The sequence below is a fragment of the Pinus tabuliformis genome, chromosome 1_2 (genome assembly GCF_031772625.1).
Source record: "Pinus tabuliformis cultivar Carrire ecotype Pingquan chromosome 1_2, CPIR1, whole genome shotgun sequence".
Taxonomy (NCBI): Eukaryota; Viridiplantae; Streptophyta; class Pinopsida; order Pinales; family Pinaceae; genus Pinus; species Pinus tabuliformis.
Genome location: NC_142298.1, coordinates 1,241,915,615 through 1,241,942,189, shown reverse-complemented (window position 1 = coordinate 1,241,942,189; position 26,575 = coordinate 1,241,915,615). Strand labels below are relative to the sequence as shown.

The 26,575-nt window shown below is 39.5% G+C and overlaps 1 protein-coding gene across 3 annotated transcripts in view; it reads right to left on the bottom strand.

The window, feature by feature from the left end:
- Window positions 1-26,575, bottom strand: part of PTAC12 (plastid transcriptionally active 12) — a 59,582-nt gene that overhangs the window by 28,875 nt on the left and 4,132 nt on the right. For 2 of the 3 annotated variants that reach the window (XM_089396773.1, XM_089396774.1), the window contains exons 6-7: window positions 26,221-26,480; window positions 3,124-3,245 (exon numbers count right to left, since the gene is read on the bottom strand). In XM_089396773.1, the coding sequence (XP_089252899.1) occupies window positions 3,124-3,245; window positions 26,221-26,480 (382 nt within the window). The remainder of the gene's footprint in view (window positions 1-3,123; window positions 3,246-26,220; window positions 26,481-26,575) is intronic. The other variant, XR_016252960.1, reaches the window with a different exon arrangement.

Below are 26,575 nucleotides of genomic sequence, written 5' to 3'. Positions count from 1 at the left end.
ACTAACAAAGACTTCTTTGGATATATTGTCACTGTATGGAAATGGCTTCTTGATGTTCTTTCCAAGTGCACATGCTCTGTAATGAAGATGACCATATCTCATATGACATAGTTCACTCAAATTGATTTCGTCATGTATTAGAGCTTGAGTTGGTTGAATTACAAGTGTATACAATCATCCTTCACAAATCCCAATAACCCTAGCATCATCTATATTATAGCCCTTGGACCATACAAGTAGTTTTTCATCCATAAAAGCTACACTATCTCCTTTGTCTTATAAACATGAAATAGAGACTGAGTTCTTTTTCAAACCTAGCATATATAGAACATTGTTGAGATGAACATTATTACCCGATTCCAGCTCAATGGATGCTTTTCCAATTCCTTTGACTATGTAGCTATTGTTGTCCCCAAGCTCAACACTTTGATATAGTCTTCTTTCCATCATGCTAGAGAGATTTCCATGATCTCATGTCATATGCCTAAAAGCACCAATATCCAAAAGCCACATATCTTCGTCCATAGTTTCAAAACTAGGCCGGTTTGATTCAAACTCGGCCTGGTTGACCAAGTCATACCCCTGCCTGGACTGACTAGGTTAATTATCCGGTTTGGCAGTCAGACCGACCAAGCCCGACTTAAATCAATCGGTCTCAGTGGCGAGAAAAAAGGGGGGTTGGGTAGACTTGAAATCTTTTTTTTTGTTTAAACTATTTCCTAGCCCCTCTACCCCTCTCCCACGCCTACAAAGGTGACCCAACCCCCTCATATTTCCTCAGAACTATCTCATTGCATTTGTGTGAGCATAAGTGTGGAGTTTGTGTGCAGTTGGAGTTGGTTTTTGGAGCAGCATTGAAGGGTTCTTGGGTGATCTTTGGAGCAGCATTGAAGAGGTTCTTTGGTGATCTTTGGAGCAACATTGAGCAGTTGGTTTTTGGAGCAACATTTTCCATTAAGGAGTTGGTTTTTGGAGCAGCATTGGTTATGTGTTTTTGTTCTGATCTTTGTATATTACATGTATTGTATAGTGCACTGGATGTCGTTTTGATATAATAGATATATTCATGAGCATATTTTGATCATATGTGGTCTTCTCTCTATTATTCTAATGCTTTGAGTTTGGAAACATGAATGAAAATCTTTAAAAATATGTTTTCTTCATTAAAATTAAATATTTAATGTACTTTTTAAAAAGACCGAGTCATTGGAATCAACTACTCTAAGTCGATACAGAGTCATAGTTGACCCTCAGCTGGTTCTGAATCCGAGTTCGAGTTATAAAACATTGTCATCATCATCTGCAATAGAACCTGTTAGAGAAAAAAATAAAGAAATCCTTGTCACCTCGGAAGCATGTTGTTTTCTCTTTATATCTTTCTCTCCTTTAGGACATATGTTCTTGTAGTGACCAAATTTGTGACAACGATAGCATTCAACCTTTGACATATCCTTCTTCCCTTGTGGAGCAGATCTTCCTTTAGACTAACGATTTTGGAAACCAAATTTCTTTTTTCCTCAATTTTTCTTCTTGAAACAAGTTGCAAATGCTTGAGCTTCTTCTTCCTTTCGGTCTCTTGATATTAACCTTGACTCTTCTTGAGCACAACAAGCCCATAGTTCTTCAAAAGAGGGAATTTCCTTCCTGCTACTTCTGACTGTTGTAAATGCATCCCATGATCTAGGTAGACCATTGAGTGTTGTAGTCACAAGCTCTTGATCAGGTACAGATTCTCCGATTGCTTGAATTTGATCTTTTATTTGTGAAATCCTTACAAAATATGAAGCCATGGTATCATCATTTGTCATCCTTGCATCACGAAGTTCATTCTTTAAGCTCATGGTTTGAGCAACATTCTTGATAGTATATAGACTGGTTAGGGCATCATACATTTTCTTGGAAGTGTCATGCTTTGCAATGTAGGGGATGAAATGATCTCCGATGGAGTCCACAACAAGACTCATGGCAGTGATGGCATCCTCCTTAAACTTCTCCTTTCCTGCAGTATCTGTTGGTTCTACAACATTCCCTGTCACAATATCCAGAACTTTGTTCTTGGCAAGAACAAGACCAATTCTGTGTTTCCAAGCTCTGAAGTTTGATGCTCCCTCTTGCTTATTTTATGATTTCATAGAATATGCAAGACTCAAAATTAACAAGGACTTTAACAATGGTGATCTCAAAGTAGAGTTTCCTTGAAGGTGATCTCAATGTTCCTTTCTTCACCAAAGCTCTGATACCATGTTGATGTTTATAGTATTTCTGAAATACTGATAATTACTTCTAGTGATGTTGATCTTTTAATTTTTCCAGTATATCATTAAGCGATTACACTTCAGAAATTCAACAACACAAGAACATTAGAGCAGTAGAGATCACAGTGCACAAAAAGAGACGAGATTTATGTGTGTATTATAATTTATAACTTATTTCCCATATGCAGATCCTGACTTTTCAAAAAACCAATGTATCTGTATCTGAATCGGTATCTTGCTAACTTAGGCTACATGTGATGGGGACCCTCTGGCAAAGATCATTATTGTTGTCAAAGAAATGGGAACAATTAGATGAGCTAAACAAAAGATACCCATCAGACTTGTAGTTTCATTTCCAGAATTTGAAATGATAAGAAAATATTTTTATATCTGCAACGAGTATTACATATTCACAGTTTAAAAGAAAAAATATGGTGTTTGGAATTTACCTTGAGTAACAACTCATCAGATCAACATGATAACAACTTGAAGTGAAATTTTACACAAAGGCTAACAATGCTAGTAGAGACATCTAAAAGTAGCATACTAGATAACTGGATTGGTCTAAATTTATGACTCTGATCTCAAAATGACAGAAATTGAGAATTCAAAAATGAGTGCAGATCAGTAGAAGAAAAAACATAATCTAGTATTTTTATCATTTAATCAATTTCAAAAGGTCGCCACCAAAAAAAGAGAAAATCACTCAATAAAATCCATAACAAAAGAGCAATTCAATTTAAACAGTCTCAGTGGGGAAAGTTCATAAGATTTCTCGCGTGTGTGAATCTGCAAAATATTATTCAGAATTGCTCGTCATACTTAATTCTCAATTAGTACAAGGAAACATTGTGTTTTGTAGTTTTACCCGTCTCAAAACTTCCAGTATATCTGGCACTGGTTCATGGAAATTAGGTCCACGATAATCAATTACATGGTCAGGAGCCTGCTCATAGTTTATAGTTGGATACACTGGATCTCCTCCAAACACTGCACTACAAATGAATATGTGTTACTGAGGAGGGCACAGATGAAATTCTGTCAAGCTCGGGTCATAACTTGGCAGAAATGAAACCATTATTTTGTAACATATGAGCTGAAGGAATGAATAGAAATCGTAATGTGATAGTGAATAAACGACAAACCTACAGAATCTGAATATTGCCTTAAAATGATAATCATCACTCCATACTTTATTGCCGCAAATTAAAACTGTAGTATTTCTTTTGTTTTTGTGCTCTTGTGCACTACCGAATTCATAATAGGGAGTTCATAGAGTTGCATCTCGCTTTGGATCATGATCAGTTACTAACTTACTATAAATTATAGCTAGAGAAACTAAACAAAAATTCAGTGTGCATCAATTCCAGCTAGAGAAACTGAGCAGAATTCAATGTGTATTAAAGATCATATGCACTGCCATAAATTTATAATTTTATATGTATTTTAGCATGCAAAGGATGCATTCAGTAACACAGGTTAATTTAATAGGTTTATTGGGAAAAAAGAAGGAATTCCAATTCAATATGCAAACGAGTGAAAGATAACAGAATGTATGACAAAATTCAGTCAAAATAAGAACAAAAGAAAAAACAAAATGAAAGGGTCATAATGTGTTTCCTGCCTCGTGGAAGAGTTACAAGATCCCAAGTCTGATTTTTCATCAAACTATCATCTTCAGCTGCCACAGCCTTCTCCCATCCAGATCTCCCTTTTGTCCCATCAAACACCTGTGGCTCATATACTTCCTGAACATTGGCAATTAGAGGAAAGTTGACCATATTAGGTTTCTTACTCTTGTTTCTCCACAATCATCCCGCGATCTCCAAGGGTGCTGTGCCACCAGTTTCACATTTTCTCGAGATCTTCACCATTGAAGCTGTCACCATGATCTGGTAAACCTGTACCCATACTAGCATCATCAAAATCATATCCCGAAAATTTCTCATGCTCAGAATCCTCTCCTCTTCGCCCCCCCACCCTCGCAGTTGAACAAAGTGTAACTAGATTCGGTCTTCATAAATGTACTTTTGATATTTGTACTTAGTCAAGAAAAGAAATATTATTTTTATAATATATGTCAATGAGTTTCTTTCTCATTGAAATAGGTCTAGCACTAGTTAAAGTGGTATAGGTAAGTCAAATAGTAAAAAGAAAAAGGTTGAAGACCTTAAAGGTCATGTTACACTGTGTATGATTATGTATTAAAGTCAAGAGAATACCTCCAAGCAAAGTCAAGTCTCCTCCTATGCAAAGGCACCATCAAAGAAGCTCCTTAAGCATGCAAAACCACCATAGAAACCATCCAAAGTATGCACAGCAAGTCGGCCTACAAACAGTTAACATGTTGGCCTTCTAGTCGGCCTAAAAGGAGAGACAGTCCTTTATATATAGAGGCTGTCCACTCCAATATAACGCACCAAGATAGCTCTGAAATCAGCATGGAAAAGGAGGCAATAAAAGAACGAAGAAGGACAAAGTAAAGGGGTTCCAAGGACAGCGAAGGAGTAGGGTAGATAACCGAAGTCGAGAGGACTGTTTTCTAGGGTAGAAAACAGTCCCACGTGCGAAAAAGGAAAGGGTTTCTCTGCTGTTATAGCAGCCCTCTACCACAGTCACATAAACCTCACCATTTGGGCTAAGAGCATAGACCTAAAGTACCTCCCACTCAAGTAAAGAAGTAAGGAATAAGATCAAAGGTAATAAGGCTGTTCTAAAGCCTATTACAGTCAAACATGCGAAGGAAAAGGAGGCTGTCTCTGCTGTTATAACAACCCTCCTATTACAGTCATTCAAGTTGATTGGTTGGTGAAGAGAAGGAAGGGATCATCTCAAGAAAATCACTTATCAAAAGGTGTCACTTCTAGAGCAAGTGTAACAAGGTTTATCAACAATTGAAAGAGAACAAAGTGCTGGAAGAAGAAGGTCGAAGTGCCGGAAGGACTTGACTTGTGCTTGGGGGATATTCAAGTTAGGGGTCTAGGGTTTGGCATTGATCAATAAGAAGCTTCAATAAGAGAAACTTACTAAAGGGTTTTCCTCTCACGAAGAGAGGTTTTGGCCCTGGCAGAGAGCCAACATCTAGTGTTCTTGTTATTATGTTTTGTTAGCAGTTTGATGAAGTTCACACACATGCATTAATAAGAAGAAGAAGATTAAGCTAAGCAAAAGGACTCCACAAATTGTTATCAAGTAACGAAGAATCACACTATACTTAGTTGCCTTACATTCTTCAACATGGTATCAGAGCTAAGGTGACACATCAAGGAAAGGGCAACTCAAGAACACTCATCAAGGAAAGGCATCTACAAGGTTGAAGCATCAAGTCAAATCCACTCAAGGAAAAGAAGGCCTACCACACATCATTCATCAAGGAAGACTACATAGCAAGAACAAGAGCCTTACATAAAGGCACCTACAAAGAAGAGCAGATCGAGAAGGGTCCTACACCACAAGCCAAGCCATTAATGAAGTCTACTTGAAGCAAGTCCACTTGGATAAGGAAACTTGAAGAACATCAAGATCCTAGAAAGGCAAGCCATCAAGTCTTCAAGGAGAAAGCAAACCCACTACATCTCAAAATCTATCAAGTAAGTATATGTCCCCTTCTGAATATACATCAATGTCTTTTTGCAAGGAAAGCAACAAATTGGTAGGTACCAATAACTTTCTTGCATGGAAGAAGAGGACTGATTTACTTCTCAAGGAAAATGAACTTCTAGAACATGTTAAAGGGAACATCACTATCCCTGCTAAGGAACAAACTCAAGCCTTAGCCAAGTATAATAAGGATGAGACAAGGGCTCAAAGGATTCTGATAGAATCAATCAAAGGCTCTCTCATTCCTTATGTCTCCAAATTTGAAACATCAAAAGAAATTTATGATAAGCTAGTAGAGCTATTCTTGGTATCCACAACCGGAGAAGTAATATCTCTAAGGAATGAACTATATAAGATGAAAATAACAAAGGAAGGAATAGCTCCCTACTTCATGAAAATTTCTGAAATGAGAGATCAACTTCAAGAGCTTGGGAAAGTCATGTCTGACAGAACGATGACAATTGTAGTACTTAATGATCTACCTAAGGATTGGGGCAACTTCACATCAAGCATATATGCCAAGAAGGAAGCAACCACACTCAATGAAATATGGTCTCTATGCAGGACAAAGGAAACTAGACTTAAAGCAAAGGAAGATGTGGGATCAAAGGAGCAAGCATTTGCTACCATGGCCAAGAAAAATGGAAAATTTGGTCCATGAAGAACAAACAACAAAGACATGTCCAAAATCCAATGTTTTGGATGCCAAGAATATGGACACTACAAAAGGAATTGTCCTGAGCTTAAGAAGGAAAACAACAACAAAAGAAAGAGGAAAGTAGTTCACATGACTCAAGAGGCGAAAGAAGAAAAAAAAGCAAAGGAAGGAAGATCCGTCGAATCTCTACTATGACTAAGGAAAACTCTTTACTTTAGGTCTTCTTTCAAGGTTTTGAGTAGGATAGGAGCATGTAGGAATAAAATAAAATTGCATGCCTAGAAACATCTTCTCGAATCTAAAAGCATGAAGTACATAGAGTTCTAGATACTCATGAAGAAGTAGCATTTATAATGAGAACAAAATGCATGGTTAAAAATATCTTCTAGAATATAGGAGCATGATAGGTATAGCTCAAGATATTCATGTAGAAGGAGCATACCTAGAATACAACCTCATCCACTATGAAACAAAATTGGTCATGAATAAGAATCTTAGAAGACCTCCATCATCAAAAGGAAAGAAACATTTGCAAGGTAAGGATCTTCAAGATCCTATGATGGAATCTTCAAAAGAAGATTCATGAATAAGAAGCAGATGTCTCATTGGGAATCCCATTCATGGGATTCAAGAAAAATATGATATGCAAGCAAGCTAAGATGAAGCAAGAAGAGCAACACCAAGGACAACCAAATGAAGCTAAAATGATCAAAGGAGAATCAAGATGAGGTATCTATGCATCTAAGTTTAGTCATGTTATCATTTGTATATTATTGAGTCATGGGAATAGTTCTATAACATGATCAAGTATGAAAGAATCTCTTTCATCAAGGACATGCTCGAAGGCATGTACTAAAATGCAATGAAGGTCAACAAAAGAATATGCTCACATAAGGAGTAAAAGATTGTTGACTAAGAAACAAGAAGAATGTTGACTAGTCCAGGAAACAAGCAATGAAGAAATGCTCTCATAAGAAGCATAAGATGCTTGACCCATCTATCTATGAAGAAGAAAATGAAGAAAGAGATCAATCATGTGAAGAACACCATGATCACCAAGAATCGCTATCTCACAAGATACTTTGAAGATATCTCCCGAAAGAAGGCAGGACAACTCTGACAAAGGAAGGAAGGACCCTTGACACCTATGAAGGCATTGGAGATATAAAAGATGCAGATAATTGATTCTACTCTACGAAGATGTCGTGATGAAGAAACAATCCAGTAAAAGAAAAAGCAATGTTGAAGCAATATCAAGATGAAGTTGTGATGGGCTACTAGGTCGAAGCATGTAAACAAGCAAGTACAACGAAGCATCCATGAGAAGAGTATTCCGAAGCATGGACAGATGACAAAGGAAGTAGTCAGATGACCAGAAAACTTGATTTAGGGCAAGAAAGCCACTTTCACGAAGGAAGCAATGACATAACAAACCAGGAAGGAAAGTGATCAATGGATGGTGCCCTACCTAGAAGAAGTTCGAACAAAGACGTCATGACATCAAAGAAAGGAAAGAGATCAAGCAGCTGAAGGACCCACAAAGAAGAAGTTATTGATGAATGAAAGAGTCCCTAGTTAAGAGAGAGCTCTGACAGGTCCCTGATCAAGAGGGACTTTTGGATCACCCCTGATTACAAAGGAGTGACAATTGTGTTTTTCCATTTCATGGGTCATGCACTAGACCAGGACTAATAGTCATAAGTCTAGATGAAGGCCATGAATGGAAATGTATACACAAGATAGACACAACATTCTTGTCTTCACTTGGGAAGAAAGAATGGGAGGATTACGTAATCATCTGGCATTTGATACTCTTTGAGGATGTGTAAGGCATCCAAGACAAGAGTAGGCAAGAGGACCGATATTCTTTGAGAGTTGGGAACCCAAGATAAGAATAGTCCTAGAAGGTCATACTCAGAGAACACCCGGGTGGGTATGAACCTTGAGAGACAATGATGAAGGTTTTTATAAATCATTGGTCTCACCAGCATTGTAGCTCATGATCTCATGAAGAGATGGAGCTGTTAGTCAAGGCCTTGCACTATGACAATAATGATTGATATGATGTTATAACAGATGGATTGCAAATCCGGTTTCTCTTATGTGAATTCTTCATAAATTCATAATAGCCAAACACCTTGTAATGTTGTATGAATACCTCCCAAGTTAAGAGAGAGTGTTGGAGGAAATATAACTAGGTTCGGTCTTCATAAATGTACTTTTGATATTTGTACTTATTCAAGAAAAGAAATATTATTTTTATAATATATGTCAATGAGTTTCTTGCTCATTGAAATAGGTCTAGCACTAGTTAAAGTGCCATAGGTAAGTCAAAACAAAAGAAAAAGGTTGAAGACCTTAAAGGTCACATTACACCATGTATGATTATGTATTAAAGTCAAGAGAATACCTCCAAGCAAAGTCAAGCCTCCTCCTATGCAAAGGCACCATCAAAGAAGCTCCTTCAAGCATGCAAAACCACCATAGAAACCATCTGAAGTCTGCACAACAAGTCGGCCTACAAACAGTTAACATGTCAACCTTCTAGTCGGCCTAAAAGGAGGGACAATCCTCTATATATAGAGGTTGTCCACTCCAATATAACGCACCAAGATAGCTCTGAAATCAGCGAGGAAAAGGAGGCAAGAAAAGAATGAAGAAGGACGAAGAAAAGGGGTTCCAAGGGCAGCGAAGGAGAAGGGTACATAACCGAAGTCGAGAGGACTGTTTTCTAGGGTAGAAAATAGTCACACATGCGAAGAAGGAGAGGGTCTCTTTGCTGTTATAGAAGCCCTCTACCACAGTCACATAAACTTCATCTTTTGCACTAAGAGCATAGACCTAAAGTACCTCCCACTCAAGCGAAGAAGTAAGGAAGAAGAGCAAAGGTAATAAGGTTGTTCTAAAGCCTATTACAGTCACACGTGCGAAGGAAAAGGAGGTTGTCTCTGCTGTTATAACAGCCCTCCTATTACAGTCATTCAAGTTGATTGGTTGGTGAAGAGAAGGAAGGGATCATCTCAAGAAAAGGACTTATCAAAAGGTGTCTCTTCTAGAGCAAGTGTAACAAGGTTTATCAACAATTGAAAAAGAACAAAGTGTTGGAAGAAGAAGGTCGAAGTGTCAGAAGGAGGAAGTGTCGAGGAAACAAAGTGTCGGAAGGACTTGACTTGTGCTTGGAGGATATTCAAGTCAGGGGTCTAGGGTTTGGCATTGATCAATAAGAAGCTTCAATAAGAGAAACTTACTAAAGGGTTTTCCTCTCAAGAGAAGAGAGGTTTTAGCCTTGGCAAAGAGCCAACATCTTGTGATCTTGTTCTTATGTTTTGGTGGTAGTTTGATGAAGTTCACACACATTGCATTAAGAAGAAGAAGAAGATTAAGCTAAGTAAAAAGACTCCACAAATTGTTATCAAGTAACGAAGAATCACACTACACTGATTTCCCCTAGATTGTTCAACACTCCCCTCCCCCTCCCCTTTAGGTGGAGCTACCAAAAGCTTGACCCCTGAATCCTTAGTTGCAACAGGTGTTATTATGTGATGTTGATCTCTGAAGAAGTATAGAAAGGTCCAACTTCCTCATCAATTACAAATTCTCGGCTGAATCTCAACTGATTAGTGTTTACATCAACCAATTTGCAAATTTTATGACTGTCGCTATAGTCTAAGATCATAGTTTCTTGCTCTTTAAGTCTTACTTGGTTCTCTCCTCCTCTAGAATCCAAGCATAAGCAGTAAAACCAAAGACCTTAAGATCACATACATTGGGCTTCCCCTCAAAATATACTTCTTCTGGAGTCTCTTGCTTCAACGCCATTGTCAAAAATTCGTTTGGCAAGTATACTACTGCAAACACTACCTCAGGTCAAAAGATATTTGGAACACACCTACTTTGCATCATACAGCTGACCATCTATATGATTGTGTGGCTCGTCCTTTTGACCACTCCATTTTGTTGTGGAGTGTAACGTGTAGCTTACTGTGTTTTGAACCCATGTTAATCACAAAAGTTATTGAGTTCTTTGGAAGACAATTCCCCACCATTATCAGACCTAAGAGTGGTAATGTCACAATGTTGGGTTAATCTTTACTCGACCATCGATGGGTTTACCATTTGTGGCTTAGAAGCCCATGGTAATGGGTAAACCATGGTATTTTTCCGTGGTCTTAGCATGTGATGAAGTTTATTTAAAGTCTATTTAAAGGCTTGAAGAACTCCATTGTAAAATGTCACAAACAATTCCTTGCATAACTGGGCCAGATTGGTCAAGGTGAATGAAAATATATCTTTGAAAGTTGGTTTTCCTGGTAAAGAGTTGCTAGGGGAAAAATATCTTCTGCATTTTGTGATTCTTGGTGTTACTATTATCCCTATGGATTTTACATTTGGTATCCAAGCAAAGAAAACCTAGACTCTCAAGCTAGAGTGGTTTGATGATGGAAGCCATGGAGAGTGCAGATGATATGCAAGTAATGAAGCAAGTGGATTCTTTGAACATCACATGCTCAAGCATGCAATTGCCATTCATTTTGGAGTTGTAAGTCAATCACACGCTAATACCATAGGTTACCCAATACCATGGGCCTGTAGGACACAAATTGTAAACCCATGAATGAATGAGTCAAGATTAACCCAACATTCTCGATTTGGGATAACTACTTGCTCCTATCAAAGCTTATTAATCTAGTTTCCAAGAATATAACATGTCCCCAATCACCTAGGTCTACATTTAGACTTTACCCTGATGATTTATCATACGTTAAATAGAAAGTAATTAACATCTTCCAAACGCAAGGCTTTATGAAACCTTGGATTTAAATATGAACCTATGAACTTCTTCATGAGTTTCATGTTGATTACATCAATTGTGTTAGAAAATGTAACTAGGTTTAGTCTTCATAATTGTATTTGTACTTGTATCAATGTATATACCATGTAAAAGCAAACGAAAGAAAAAAATAAATTATTATTTTTTTTCTAGACAAACATGTTCTTCATGCTTCTAGGGTTTATTTAGAAATTTTGTCATGAATCAAAGTCCCATTTGAACAATTTGTAACAAAGAAAAATATTATTTTTGAGTCTAGAAAAGTCTTTTTGACCCCCAAGACCAAGTCGGCCCTGCCAAGGAGAAGTCGGCCTAGAGGAGGGCTAATTCAACCTCATGAAATACTATAAAAGGAAAAGATTTCGTCCTCATTTGGACACACTTCACTCACAAGTTTGATCTCCCAGCAAGAGAAGAAGAAAAAGAGGTGCAAAGGTCAAGGAAGAGAAACAAAGCCAAGAAAAGAAGGAAAATCTTGAATTTTTTACTACTTTTGCTCACACGTGTGAGATTTTTGAGTAATTGTACAAACTGCGGGTCCGAATATTGAGGGGGGGGAATTTCAGATCTAAATTGAAGGGCCAAAAATTTTTGAGTTGCAGTGCCTAAGTTTTGAACTGGGCAAGTTTGGCTAGAGTTGTTGGCTATCTTGTTGGAAGGCACTCTTGAAGCAGTCATCTATTCTCTCTCTCTTCAATGGCAAACTACATGATCAAAGGTCTCAAGACTCTTAGGAGTCTCTTTGTCACTATCAAAGGTTGCATCATGAAATTCATCTCCAAGCTATCAAGAAGGGTCATGGATGGAAGTTTCTTTTCTGCACTCAATTACTTTTGAAGGTGATAGTGTTTGGGTAATTGATACTGGAGCCTCCAGACATATGATAGGGGAATGTGGACAACATCAAACTATATCAAAATGAATCTCTTCTCATTCAATTGAACTTGGAGACAAGAAGAGCTACTCAGTTAAAGGGATTGGATCTACTTCTTTGGAGCTGGAAACTGGTGGAAGCATTCATCTCAACAATATAATTCATGTTCCAGATTTGAAGAAAAACTTGCTTTCTATTTATTGTCTAGACGATAGACGTGATAGGATTTCTTTTGTTGATGGCAAAGTCATTGTATGGGGTAAGGGATCTAGTATTGAAGATGTTAAGACAATTGGGATTTGTGAGGGGATGTTGTATAGGCTTCTAACACCTCTTCCTCAAGCTCTAGTGCATTTAGAGATAAACCCTTGTGAACTATGGCACAAAACGTATGCTCACCTTCACTATAAGATATTGCCATCATTGAATCATATAGTTACTGGCATCCTTGCGCTGAAAGAAGAACATGGAGGAATCTATAAGGGATGTGCTCTTGGCAAGAATATAAAGAAACCCTTTGCATGCATTGATACCAGATCCAATGAAATTTTGGATCTCATACATTCTAATGTTTGTGGCCCAATGGTAGAAAAGTCTCTTGGAGGTCATCAGTATTATGTGACATTCATTGATGATTACTCTAGAAAAACATGGATATATCTTCTCAAGTCTAAGGATGAAGTGTTTGAGAAATTTCAAGAGTTCAACGAGAAAGTGGAAAATCTGATAGAAAGGAAGATAAAAATCCTAAGATCTGATAATGATAGAGAATACACTTCCAAAGAACTCGTGGCTTTTTGTAAGGAAGCAGGAACCAAAAGGGAGTTAATAGTTCCCTATAATCCTCAACAAAATGTTGTGGCTGAAAGAAAGAACAATCAATCAAAGAATGTATTAAATCCATGCTTCATGACCAACACTTACCTAATTTCTTATGGGGAGAAGCAACAGTAACAGCGACATATATACAAAATATTAGTACTCACAAAATTCTCAATGACATGACTTCAGAAGAAGCATTTACAGGAAAGAAGCCAAATGTTGACCATCTTCGAATATTTGGATTTCCTATATACATACACATTTCCAATGACAAAAGGAAGAAATTGGACCCTCGAGGTATGACAGTCATCTTTGTTGGTTATAGTACATCATCCAAAGCTTACAGAGTATACTTCAAGGAAGAGCGACGAATTGAAGTAGTGATGTTACCTTTGATGAAAGTATTGCATATAAGAAATCAAGACATTCCTAGCAATGGGAGAGTACAATGATCCGTATCTTCAACCACAAAACTATCTAACATAATCAACTAAACAACATCCTAGAGATAAACCCAACAATGCTAATAATCTAAACCCTAATTCAGAAGCTTGAGGTCAACTGTCGAACTCTGCATTAAACTGTAAAACTCAAACCCTAGGTTCCAACCGCATGGAGAGAGTGTGTGCGCGTGCAGCTAAAACCCTCCAAATGCACGCATGAGCTAGTGTGCCTACAGTTACGACCAAAAATACCTTGTAGCATGCGTGCAGCTAGGAACCAAAAACCCTAATCACACATGCAAGCTTCAGACCCTGCAATTTCGGACCCATGCGAACCAACCTTAGACCTATGCCATTTCCAAATGAGGGTCACTTGACTTGTATTTATAGCCATCCAAGGGTGTCCAATTTATTTTTGGGTCGACCTGTCCTTTTGTGCACATGTGGGCCTCAATTCAAAAATACACTTTCTCTTGTCCAAATCAAGTGCTTCATAAGTCAAAATTGGTCCCGTTGAAAAGAGGAATCTATTCCCACGATTGGAATTTGTCATTGAGCTACCAAATTAACACATTGGGAGGCCAAATGGAGTCCAACATGTGCCAAAATGAATGAAAAGGCTTCAAAAATAGTGATGAAGGGGATGGCCCCTTGATCTCCAAGCAAATGACCTGCGGTTCCCCAAAGTGTCTATGGGGGGCACAAAACCATCCTCATGGGTCTCCAACTAAATCGAACAAGCATGTAACCCTTTACAAGGGCCAGAACAAGAATGAAACCCCTCCCTTTGTCTCCCATGGTGAAACACGACCCCATTTGGGCCCTGGACTAACTGCCAGGTGTGTGGTGCAAGTGTGTAGTCGGTTAGGCAAGGTGGTCCAAGGGCATCAACATCATCAAATAAGTGGAACATGAGCTAGCAATGAGTAGTGTTAAAGGATCCCGTGGCATCGTTATTTACTCTTTGCTATAATGGAGGCCTGTGGCTCTCAACGCATACCCTATAAATGCTAATATGACCCTTTGGAGAGCTTGGACCCCATATAGGGAGTCCAAACCCCAAGATGAAGACCCACTTGCAATCCTACATAAGATCTAATGTGTCTCCTCACCTTTCAGTATAACAAATCATCAATGTAATTGAGCAAATGAGCTTACAAGTCATGGAACCAAGTGGGCACTTCATAGTGGTATGCCCTTCCATAATGGGCTTTAGAGTGTACAAGTGTCTCCAAGTTCAAGAAGGAGGTTGATCAAAGACCCTATTAAGTGGTTTCAACCTCTAAGAAAGTGACAAGTCCATGGTACATCCATCCTATGGTAGGTGTCATGTGATATAATGATGAAACTTAGTGGGGCATTGGGGAAGGCTCCAAGCCACATGCCATGGTACAAGGGTAGCTATGATGAGGGAGGCCCACACTTAGTTGCATGGGTGCAGGAAGGAGAAATCATGGTACATGAGTTACCCTTGCCTTTGTTTTTCCACCCTTCTTCATATGCCTTTTCCTTTTATTGATTTCTCTTTTATAACTGCTCAGGGATCCAGGAAATGAGAGCATGATGTGTAAGATATAGTAGTGATACCCTCTTAAGGTTGGGTAGTTCATCGCCCACCGGGGTTGGGACAATCATGAGTTGCTTAATGATGTAGGGGGCAATATGAGGGACCCTAGGACCAAGGTGATGGCCATGACGATAGGGGTAGAGCTCATGATGGTTTTTGCCCATGTGCTAAATTTGTATGTCCCAGCGATCTTTTGCATTTAATGGTACATTTCCTGTTGAAAGTGGCCAAATTATGCTTTTAACTTTTTTTTAGCTGCATCAACCTCTGGGGCAGAGTTCCAAGCTTGACCCAATGTATGGACAAGGGGAAGGGGAGGCTAATCCTTATGGACCCAATGGACAAATGTGTACCTAGATGGGAAATATGTGAAAAGGGATTAAAATGAATGAAGGGGAGGGGGAGGCTAACCCCTTATGGACCCAATGGACAAATGTGTACCTAGATGGGAAATATGTGAAAAGGGATTATAATGAGTGAAGGGGAGTGATGTATGTGGTGTCAGGAAGTGGGACCACATGACCAAAATCGGGATTTCCCATGTAGTGCTACTCCTAAAGCTAGTGGCTAATAAAGGAGATCCCACGGGACTAGGATACAAGGTTAACCACCAAGTTAGACAAGGGAACAAGAGTACAAACCAAGCCCATTCTTTCCGTTGAATCCCCCCACTAATCCATGCCTAGAAGTGTCCATGATAAGTAAGCAAAAATACCCAACTACATAATGAAAGCCATACCTTCGACATTGGAAGGCCCGCCTTCAAACATACAATCATGACAGATGGGTGAGGGTGCATAATGGTTGGCTCAAGTGGCGGAAATGGTGGCACATCGAGCTACCTAGCGACTGCAAGGGGTTGTTGGCTATATGTTGAAGGCAATCTAGGAGAAAATTTCTCCTACAAGTGTCACCCACAGGTGGCGAGTAACAAGGACCACGCTACCAAAATCGAGGTTTCCTAAGTAGTGCCCTTCCTAAGGCCAATAGGGGAGATCCAAAAAGACTAGGATTGAAGATTAACCCTCCATTTAAGGTGAGGGAACAAAACCACAGTCAAAGCGCTTCCTTCTTCCAAGTCACCCAATAATCCATGCCCAAAAACCCCAAATGAAAAACAAGCATAAGCTCTTGATTGCACAATGAAAAACATACCTTTTGGATTGGATAGCACACCTTCTAACATATGCTCTTGACTGATGGGCAAGGTGACATACAATTGATGCAAGGAGCGGAGATAAAGTGGAAAATCACATCAGCTACAAGGTGGCTCTTTTGGGCTATTGGCTGCGAACTAGAAGAAGATGAGTTGGAGAAAAGCTCTCTTAGGGGTCCCCACTTTTGGTGGGCAATAGAGTGCTCAGCCAAACATGCAGTTCTTTTGGATGCAAACACAAATAGAGTGTATTTAACAAAATACACACCAAGAAGCATAATGGGTTAAAAGAATTCAAATTAAATTTTTGAATTCATTATAAATTATAATTTTTTATTTTTTATATTTAAATTATCTAATTACTAATTTAAAATTTATGACCCTGATGGAGTCTCAATGCCTTAATGACATTGTTTATGTCTTCAAATGTGGGTGAGACAACTTCAGAAACCCCTGACATGAAAGCCATCTGATTGGATCATATTGACATCGTTGTTGCATGGAGGGTTGAGACCAAGAGGCCTGTCATGGAATCGGTCCTTTACTAGTTAGAGGTAGAGGCATTAGAGGAGGTAGTAGCTGCAAAGGAGGCCGAAAAAGAGGAGGAGGAGGAGGAGCAAGAATAAGTGGTGAAGCGGGAGCAGGAGGAGGTGACATCATTATGGGAAACAACAAAGGACAGAGATGACCTCCTATTTTCATTTCTAGAGGACATCAGAATCCATTTCTAACCCCAACGGCAGGGCCTTCTTCCTCTAGGAGAAAAGCCATTCCCTATTCTCGTAAAAGGGGCAGAGGAACTCAGAGACTCACTAGTTTATGACATGTAGATGACTCATGATGATGAGATATATTTATTATAATTTTTAATGATATTTTGACTCTTGAGGGTGAGTCAAGACTCAGGGTTCAAGACTTTATTCATTGTCGACATGTGATGTAGCACTAGACTTCTTATACATCTTGTATATTAGATTAATTTTCATATTTATGTGGCAACGCATTTATCTGATGTTATGGATACTTTAGATGCTAAAAAAATAATTTAAAAAATGAATATTTTTGTACTTTTTTAATTTTGTCATGTTTTTCCCAATTTTTTCGATTTTCTCCCAACTTTTACTTTTTCAATTTCGAACCCTTGCCAATTCATTCCCAAGTCAGACTTTTGCAACATTAGCTCAAACCCCACAACCCACACTATAAAAACTCAACCCAAGCTGCTAGATAATTGAAACCAATTGTTGCCTACTGCAAGGCCCTGCCTTCTACTCTGACTACACATTCTCTCATACTAACCACAACAGCCCAAATAGTATCTATTTGCCTTAGCCGACAGCTACACCACTTGCATCATTTCTATCAGCTACCACACGCCCCCTAGCAGTTCCACTGTCAACGATTGCAAGTACTTTGGGCAATTGGTGTTGCACCTCTACTCTGCAACAACATGCCCCACCTATGCCCTTGTGCTCTATCGCTACGACTACTCCTTGCTAACCAACTGGACAACCTAGAAAATGACACCACAATGTGCATTCGAATTGTGCATTGTTGACCCAGTTTGCAGCCCCTCTATTGAGTCATGTCACTTTGTAGCTACTAGTTGCAGCGGTGGCTACAACCAATTAGTTTCCCTTACACCACTCCTAGCGATTTAACACAACTTTCATGATTGTCGTCTAGCTCACCTTGCTTCCTTGCAGACTAACTAAGTTGTTGGCGGCACCCGTGCACGCAGTTTGTTGTCGACACTCTTTTTGTCCCGCCTGCATGCAATTAGTGGTTGTCTCGACTTGCCCCACAGTTGATCTGCCCATGTTTTGGCTCTATCTCTTGTATCCTTTTTGCCTCTGATTCCTGGAAAGTCATAAATTCACCCTGGAAACTCAGAAATTTACCCTAGAAACCTAAACGGGAAAACTGTTAATTTTAGGTATGTTCTATGCTTAGAGCAATTTATTTCAATTTTCACAGTTAGCTCAATAACTTTTCCAGATTAGCAATCACATCAGCATTAAAGTAAACTGCAGATAGAACATAAACATAAATTGCAGAAGACAAGCCAAGACAAGAGGACACAAGATGAGGCGCTAGCCAAGGACAAACCCCAATGTGGGGAAACCCTTGATCAATTCTTCTTATAAGTTCTTCAATAATTCAACAGAGAGAGAGAGAGATAGTACATTTACAAGGGAAGTCAACACTTTGACTTATTATATCTACATGAGATCAGTTGAAGACATGCTGCTTCAATTGATTCTCCAAGGTGACTCCTTCACCTATCATAGTGTTGCATCTTGTCTACATGTTGCACCTCATTGTGTTGCACCATGTTGTGCACTTCATGTAGATGCTCGTCACTTTGTTGCTCTTATCACGGATCTGCATCTAATGTTGTACTCATTGTTGATCTGCACTCAATGCTGCACCATCACTGATCTGTACTCAATGACTGCTATGGTATAGTTGATTATCGGTTGCACTTGTCACTGTGTTTTCACCCAATCATACACGCAAGGCATACTCAATACATCATCATGTTGCAATACCTTGTTGCTACATAATGCTGCTGCAATACTTATGTTGCTTCATCATGTTGCAACACCTTGTTGCTACATCATGCTGCTGCTATACTTCTGTTGCTTCATCATACTGCAATATGTATATCAGCCTTAGTTGCTTACTATGGCTTGCAGCCTAGCAAAGCAGCTAGGCTATAGTTCCAGATTCCTTCAAGTAGACTCAAACTAAACAATCCTTCTATTGTCATGCTGTCACCTACAACAATCCGAATTTATATTGTGAATAGGTGCCATCTTTTGCTGCAAATAAGCAGACTTCATTTGCTGCATATAGGGTTTCTTTGTTGTGGAATGAGTGACTCCTCTAATCAGTGAATATGATCACTCTTTAGCTGTGAATGAAGGCTCAAAGGATATGTTGATTTAGGGCATCTTAGGACAATGTATAATGGCCTCCCTGAACAGCGAATAAGCGCTGCGTAATAAGGACTTTTGGGACAACGTATTAGGGACACCTTCATACTGCGCATTGGTACTCCTCTTGACAATTACAGGTCTCCTTTTTAACTGCGGCCAGATCTCCTTGTAAGACTTGACTGCGGCTAGGCATCATTATGACAGCAGCTAGGTCCTTAGATGACTGCGGCTAGATGGTGGCTAGATCCTTCCCTTGTTGCTGCGTATATACCTTCATGGATTGTATATTGAGCCTCCCTTTAACTGTGACTTAGGGCATCTTATAGCTGCATTTAGAAGCTCCTTTCTCTGCGGAATTAAGTCTCTTCTAGACTGCGTATAATGCCTCCCCTTGCTGCCTCAGATCATCATTGACTGCGGTCAAGGGCACCTTTAAATGCTACAGCTAGGGCACCCTTAAATGCTTCGAATAAACCTTTTCTTTTTATAGTAAAACGTTGAGGTTGAATAGACATGACTATTGGGCTTTTGAGCCTACATAAGTTGTTGGCCGACTTTGAAAATTTTTCCATAATCAAAATAAATTCATATCTCCATAAATACTTATCGGAATCAGATGATCTTTAGATCAATCCTACACCTCTCGATGAGAGGAATCTAGGAAAAATATTAGTAGTCACAAATAAGGTGATCCACATGGAGGTTGGCCCTAGTTGCCAATTTTAACACTCCCTCTCAACTAGGGAGAACTCCATCTGTTGATCCATATGTCTGACCGTACTATCTCTGCCATCAGTGTCCTGCACTGCTCTGCTGAGCTCTGCCCTGCTGAGCTCTGCTCTGCTCTGTTGAACCATGAAGAAGAAGAATTGATCGAGAATATCTCATACCATTCTCTACTGACCCAAAGTCAATTTCATCTGAAGAGAGTGTGTCACATCACTCTTACTGACCCGAAGTCAGTTTTATTGATCCCAGATCAATATCACAAAAGAGTGTCTCAAACCACTCATACTGATCCAGATCATTTCCATTGATTCCAAATCAATGGAGGTCATCCTAGCATAGGGAGTACGGTAGAAACAACGATGCGTCCATCGATAGAACTACTATGGTCCCTATCCTCATTTCCCTGCTCATTGATCAGATGAGAGGTACTTCCCATGAGTCCCACACTACATGGGTAGGATGCCTCGACGGGAGAACTAATCATCCTATCCACAGGAGAACGAATCATCCTGTCCAATGGATGCCATAGAGAACTAATCATCCTGGCCTACAGGAGAACTAATCATCTTGTTCCATAGTTGCCACAGGAGAACTAATCATCCTATGGAACAGTCGCCACAGGGTATCACAGGGGAAGGTTGAACCTGTCACCCTGTACATAGTGCACCACCAGGGGACAGTGAGTCACCCTGTGGTCGTATGTTGCTACAGTAAGTACCCCAAGCCCCCAAGAGCTCAATGCATACAACACGCAGGACCCTTATAAGAAGGTCTCTCAACGACTTCAAGTCGTTCGGGAAATTCACAGATTTGACCTTTCCCCTAGGGCTTTGATAAAATCTCTGTGACATGTACAACAGTCTCAATGCGATGGAGCCTCCTCATTCATCGACTTACCATATCACGGATAAGGCAGTATCTGATGTCTATCTACTGGAGCGATCATCGAATACGAGATTCCTCAATAATTGAATCCCCCTCTCGTTGTCACAGAGAATCGCAGTGATATTCATCATGTGTACAAACAGCTCAATTGAGAGCTTCCGCAACCATGCAGCTTCACATGAGATTATACTCGTCGCTATGTATTTGGTCTCGGTGATGCTTATAGCAACCGACTTCTGCTTCCTGCTCATCCATGATATAGAAGCAGAATCCAAAGAGAATCAGCACTCAAAAGTGCTCTTAAGATCCTCCACTGTCTGCCTACTCAGCATTCGAATAATAATGCAGTGTCATATTTCCGGCAGTGTATCTCAATCCATGAAATATTGTGCCCCGAAGATATCTCAAAAGATTCTTGGCACCAATCCAGTGAGGCTCAACCAAATATGAGGTCACCATGCTAATTGCAAAACATATGTCCGGACGGAAGTTCACCAAGAACATCAACGCGAATGAGTTTATGAAACTCAGAGGCCTTTCCCAAATCTAGTCCAACATCACTACCATATAACTTCTGAAAGTTAAGGTCCTCGAGATAGTCACAGGCTTGCAGTTTATCATTCCACATCCGAAATCCAACTCCCTCTTACTTCTACAAATGAGAGGATCTGCACCGGTCAGAAATAGATCGTCCTCATAAGGTGCTGGTATGAGAGATTATCATCCACAACCTTCAAACAATGGTTTGGATCGGCTTCACTCTTAGTGAATCTTAGCTTCATCTGACAGCTATCAATCCTCTCATACTATGCCCGAGAAGTTTTGCTTCAAGCCATAGAGGGCTTTCTTCCACCTATATACGTGAGATTCCTGATCATCAATCTCAAACCCCTCAGGTTGTTCCAAACCTATGGACGTGCTACATGAGGGGAATGGTCCCCTTGTAAGATTTTCCTTCGATATATCTCAAACATGTACTTTCATGCTCTTTTTTAATTCAGGCATCCCTATCACCATCTAACTCATAGACCTCCGGTGCTATGTGTCAATGGACATGGTCCCCAGTGGACTTCATGCAACTTGATACAACCCTGAACTCAAAAAACATCTTTGAAAATTCTATTTTCAAACACGTACCTTTCCATCGATGAGTGCCACCTCGTAACCTTTGACTTCCATTGCTAAAATGGTCACCAGGTTCTTCTTGCGATCAGGTACATAAAAGAGATTCTGTAAATGAATTGAGTTACCCTCATTCAATTGAGAGTTAACATTCCCTACACCCTTTCCGAGATAGGTGGCATCAGCTCCAAGTATAATCCCACGATTGTTTTCATCTCTATCAAATTAAAGAGTGCACCCTTCTATCCGATGAAGCCTTGAAGCACTACAATCAATAAGCTAAATTTCCAAAGAATCTGAAGGAGAGGGCCAATACAAGATAACGCTTCTTTATCTTATCAAAAACAACATTTGATTCTTCATACATGGGGTTCCTTGCTTTCTTTGAAGAGTCGGCCATTTCCTCGATGACCTGCATTACCTGTCATTCCTTTGATCATTGAAGACATCCCTAGATAGATTGTTATCTTCATCAAGAGATGTGTCTTTGTCATTCGGACACTCCTTCGCATAATGGTCGAACTTATTGCAACCAAGGCATCTGCCTTTCCTTCCACCCTTAGATCTGGACTTCCCAATGAAGTGATCTTTCGGTAGGCCATTAGAAACTTTCGTCGTGCCATTCTGATAATATTCTCTACTTCGACTTCACCCTTGGTGAATTTGAAGAGGGATGAAGAATCCATTGATCCTTTTGTTCTTTCCCAACTGTCTTCGATGATTGCTCTTCTACTCTTGCTTGGGCATTGTCTTCACCTCAGCTCTAATACCATGTTAATTTTAGGTATGTTCTATGCTTAGAGCAATTTATTTCAATTTTCACAATTAGCTCAATATCTTTTCCAGATTAGCAATCATTAAAGTAAACTGCAGATAGAACATAAACATAAATCGCAGAAGACAAGCCAAGACAAGAGGACACAAGATGTGGCGCTAGCCAGGGACAAACCCCAATGTGGGGAAACCCTTGACCAATTCTTCTTATATGTTCTTCAATAATTCAGCAGTGAGAGAGAGAGATAGTACATCTACAACGGAAGTCAACACTTTGACTTATTATATCTACATGAGATCAGTTGAAGACATGCTGCTTCAACTGATTCTCCAAGGTGACTCCTTCACCTATCATAGTGTTGCATCTTGTCTACATGCTACACCTCGCTGTGTTGCACTTCGTGTAGATGCTCTTGTCACTTTGCTGCTCCACTCATTGAGTTGCTCTTATCACGGATCTGCATCTAATGTTGTACTCATTGTTGATTTGCACTCAATGCTGCACCATCACTGATCTATACTTAATGACTACTATGCTATACTTGATTATCAGTTGCACGTGTCACTGTGTTTTCACCCAATCATACACTCAAGGCATACTCAATACCTGCAATACCTTGTTGCTACATCATGCTGCTGCAATACTTCTGTTGCTTCATCATGTTGCTACATCATGCTGCTGCTATACTTCTGTTGCTTCATCATACTGCAATATGTATATCAGCCTTAGCTGCTTGCTATGGCTTGCAGCCTAGCAAAGCAGCTAGGCTATAGTTCTAGATTCCTTCAAGCAGACTCAAACTAAACAATCCTTCTATTGTTATGCCGTCACCTACAACAATCCGAATTTATATTGTGAATAGGTGCCATCTTTTGCTGCAGATAAGGAGACTCTTCATTTGCTACGTATAGGGTTTCTTTGCTGTGGAATGAGTGACTCCTCTAATCAGCAAATATGATCACTCTTTAGCTGTGAATGAAGGCTCAGAGGATATGTTGATTTAGGGCATCTTAGGACAACATATAATGGCCTCCTTGAACAGCGAATTAGGGATGCGTAATAAGGACTTTTGGGACAACATATTAGGGACACCTTCATACTGTGTATTGGTACTCCTCTTGACAGTTACAGGTCTCATTTTTAACTGCGGCCAGATTTCCTTGTAAGACTTGACTGTGGCTAGGCATCATTATGACAGCAGCTAGGTCCTTAGATAACTGCGGCTAGATGGTGGCTAGATCCTTCCCTTGTTGCTACGTATATACCTTCATGGATTGTGTATTGAGCCTCCCTTTAACTGTGACTTAGGGCATCTTATAGCTACATTTAGAACCTCCTTTCTCAGCGGAATTAAATCTCTTCTAGACTGCGTATAAGTGCCTCCCCTTGCTGCCTCAGATCATCATTGACTGCGGTCAAGGGCACCTTTAAATGCTACAGCTAGGGCACACTTAAATGCTTCGGATAGAAGTTTCCTCTAGTTGCATATAGAACCCTCATTACTGCGGCTAGGGCATCATCTTTACTGCGGCTAGGGCATCATCTTTACTTAGGCCAGCGTATACTCTTAGTGTCTCTCCTCCACCAAAACCCAAAGACGTGGAGAGGAGATCACATGAAGAGTGTGTGTGTCTAAATGACTTGAAGACCTTTTCTTTTTATAGTAAAACGTTGAGGTTGAATAGACATGACTGTTGGGCTTCTAAGCCTACATAAGTTGCTGGCCGACTTTGATAATTTTTCCATAATCAAAATAAATTCATATCTCCATAAATACTTATCAGAATCGGATGATCTTTATATCAATCCTATTCCTCTCAATGAGAGGAATCTAGGAAAAATATCAGTAGTCACAAATAAGGTGATCCACATGGAGTTTGGCCCGAGTTGCCAATTTTAACAAAAACCAACTTTGAATAGAGCTTAGTCTATTTCATTTTAGCAAATCTTTGGTTAAAATGTTGTTCCTACCCTTGTCCACCTCTTCTTGGCCAAAAGACCCATTGAGAACGAGACTAGAGGAGGAAAAAGGAAGAGTTGTGGGGTAGCAGGAAGGCCAACAGCAATCCCCTTCACTTCCCATTCCTCAGCCTACTCTCTTATTCATTTTTTCTTATTACATTTAATTCTATATTTTCCTCTCACATTCCCATATTTGTCTTTACTAAACTTTACATAGGCATTGTTTTACAAAGTTTGCCAATCTTTATTATTTACCAAATTAACTTGCAATTACTGAGACTTATACCCATTCATTTGTTTGGATCCATTCCAAAACAACTCCTCCCTAGACTTCTACAAACTAGCAACGGAATTACCTGTAATTTGTATATTAAGCATTCAAAAAATGAACCACAGCTTGCACCTAACTTTGCTTTTCGAAATTGCTAAGGGTAAGATACTCTACAAGAAACCACTCCCTAGAATTGCTTTGCCTCCAATAGACATCCCTACCCTCAAAATCTCAAATTTTGCCCCCTCAAAAAAAAACATTGCTCCTCACCACAAGGGATCCCAAGCTGCCCACCAATCGCATGGCATGATTCTTTTGACGCCAAAACCCCTTGAGCCAACTACTAGTCATCCGTACCTTTTCCTACACTTGTCATTCCTGCTACACTTGTTAAACCTATTGTACCCAACCCCTTAAAAGATTGTGCATCTATACCCTTCCTGACATACCTGCTAATAAACATGCATGCCTGCCTTCCTAGACAGTGATAACCTTACTATGTGCATCTGTACCGATCTCCTATATGCCCATACTAATACCCTACTCATATGTACCTCCATTATCATTGCCCGTCACTCCTTTTTTCAACTCCAATATATATTTAAAAGAAACATGCCACTTACCTCAAATTCATAATAATCAATTATTTCCGAAGCCATAATTCACTCCATGAATCATTGACGCAAATATAAGCTTACAGTGTATTTTAATTACCCATCACCAAGCTGACGTTTTGCGAATTTGCAGAGTGTCATTTGTCTTAATTCCCTAGCCTAGTCCTACGTTTGTATTCCTATTATTCCCAATATTCACCATGACTTACCCAAATGCCCCAAAACAAAGTGTTGATAGACTTACATGCCTAAAATCAGGTATTAATTCTCTCGTAAGTTGATGAACCTTCTCTCCAATACCATCTAAGAATATGCACACGCACAGTGAAAAGTCATATTGAAAGAGGGAGAGAGTTTTGCTATTGTTCAATATGAAAATGAGATAAAAACTTACATCTCCTATGGAAGGCAATAGTTGTACCAGCCTCATTGAGTTGAGATATATCAATACGTAATTGGCACAATGAGTGTCCACTGCCTCTATTAAATGACGAGACATTATCACAACGTGTCCTCAAACACTTTATTATCTAATACGAACACCTAATAATACAATGATATGACCACTAGACTATGCTAATTCTATAATTGTTATTTGACCATTGGCAAATTGATTATATCTTATGATCAGTTCCAAAGGCAGCATATTGCTAATAGATAATGCTTAAACTTGCTTACTCAACTTGCATATCAGAAACAAAAATTTTAAAGTACCTGCTTTCTTAAGTTCCGGTCGCATGCGCATTGTTAATGGATCACGACGAATGCGTGTATCTGTGCCCATCATTATGCGATATTCTCTCTCTGTTTGATATAGAAACATATTAAGAAGCTGTAGGTCCTCATCCTCACCAGTCTCATCAAAATGCTTCTGCACAGCTTCTTTAGAAGTATCTCTTTTCCAAGCCTTCACCCATTCTTTATAGTATGCCAGTGGACCTATCTCTGCTTTCCTTTCTTCTTCAGCTTTCAGCCTGTGTTCAAAAATCTATAATTATCATGGTACCCACTACCTATGAAGCCAAAAAACCTTAAAAATACGTTGGAAAGCTAATATCCTCTACTTTTA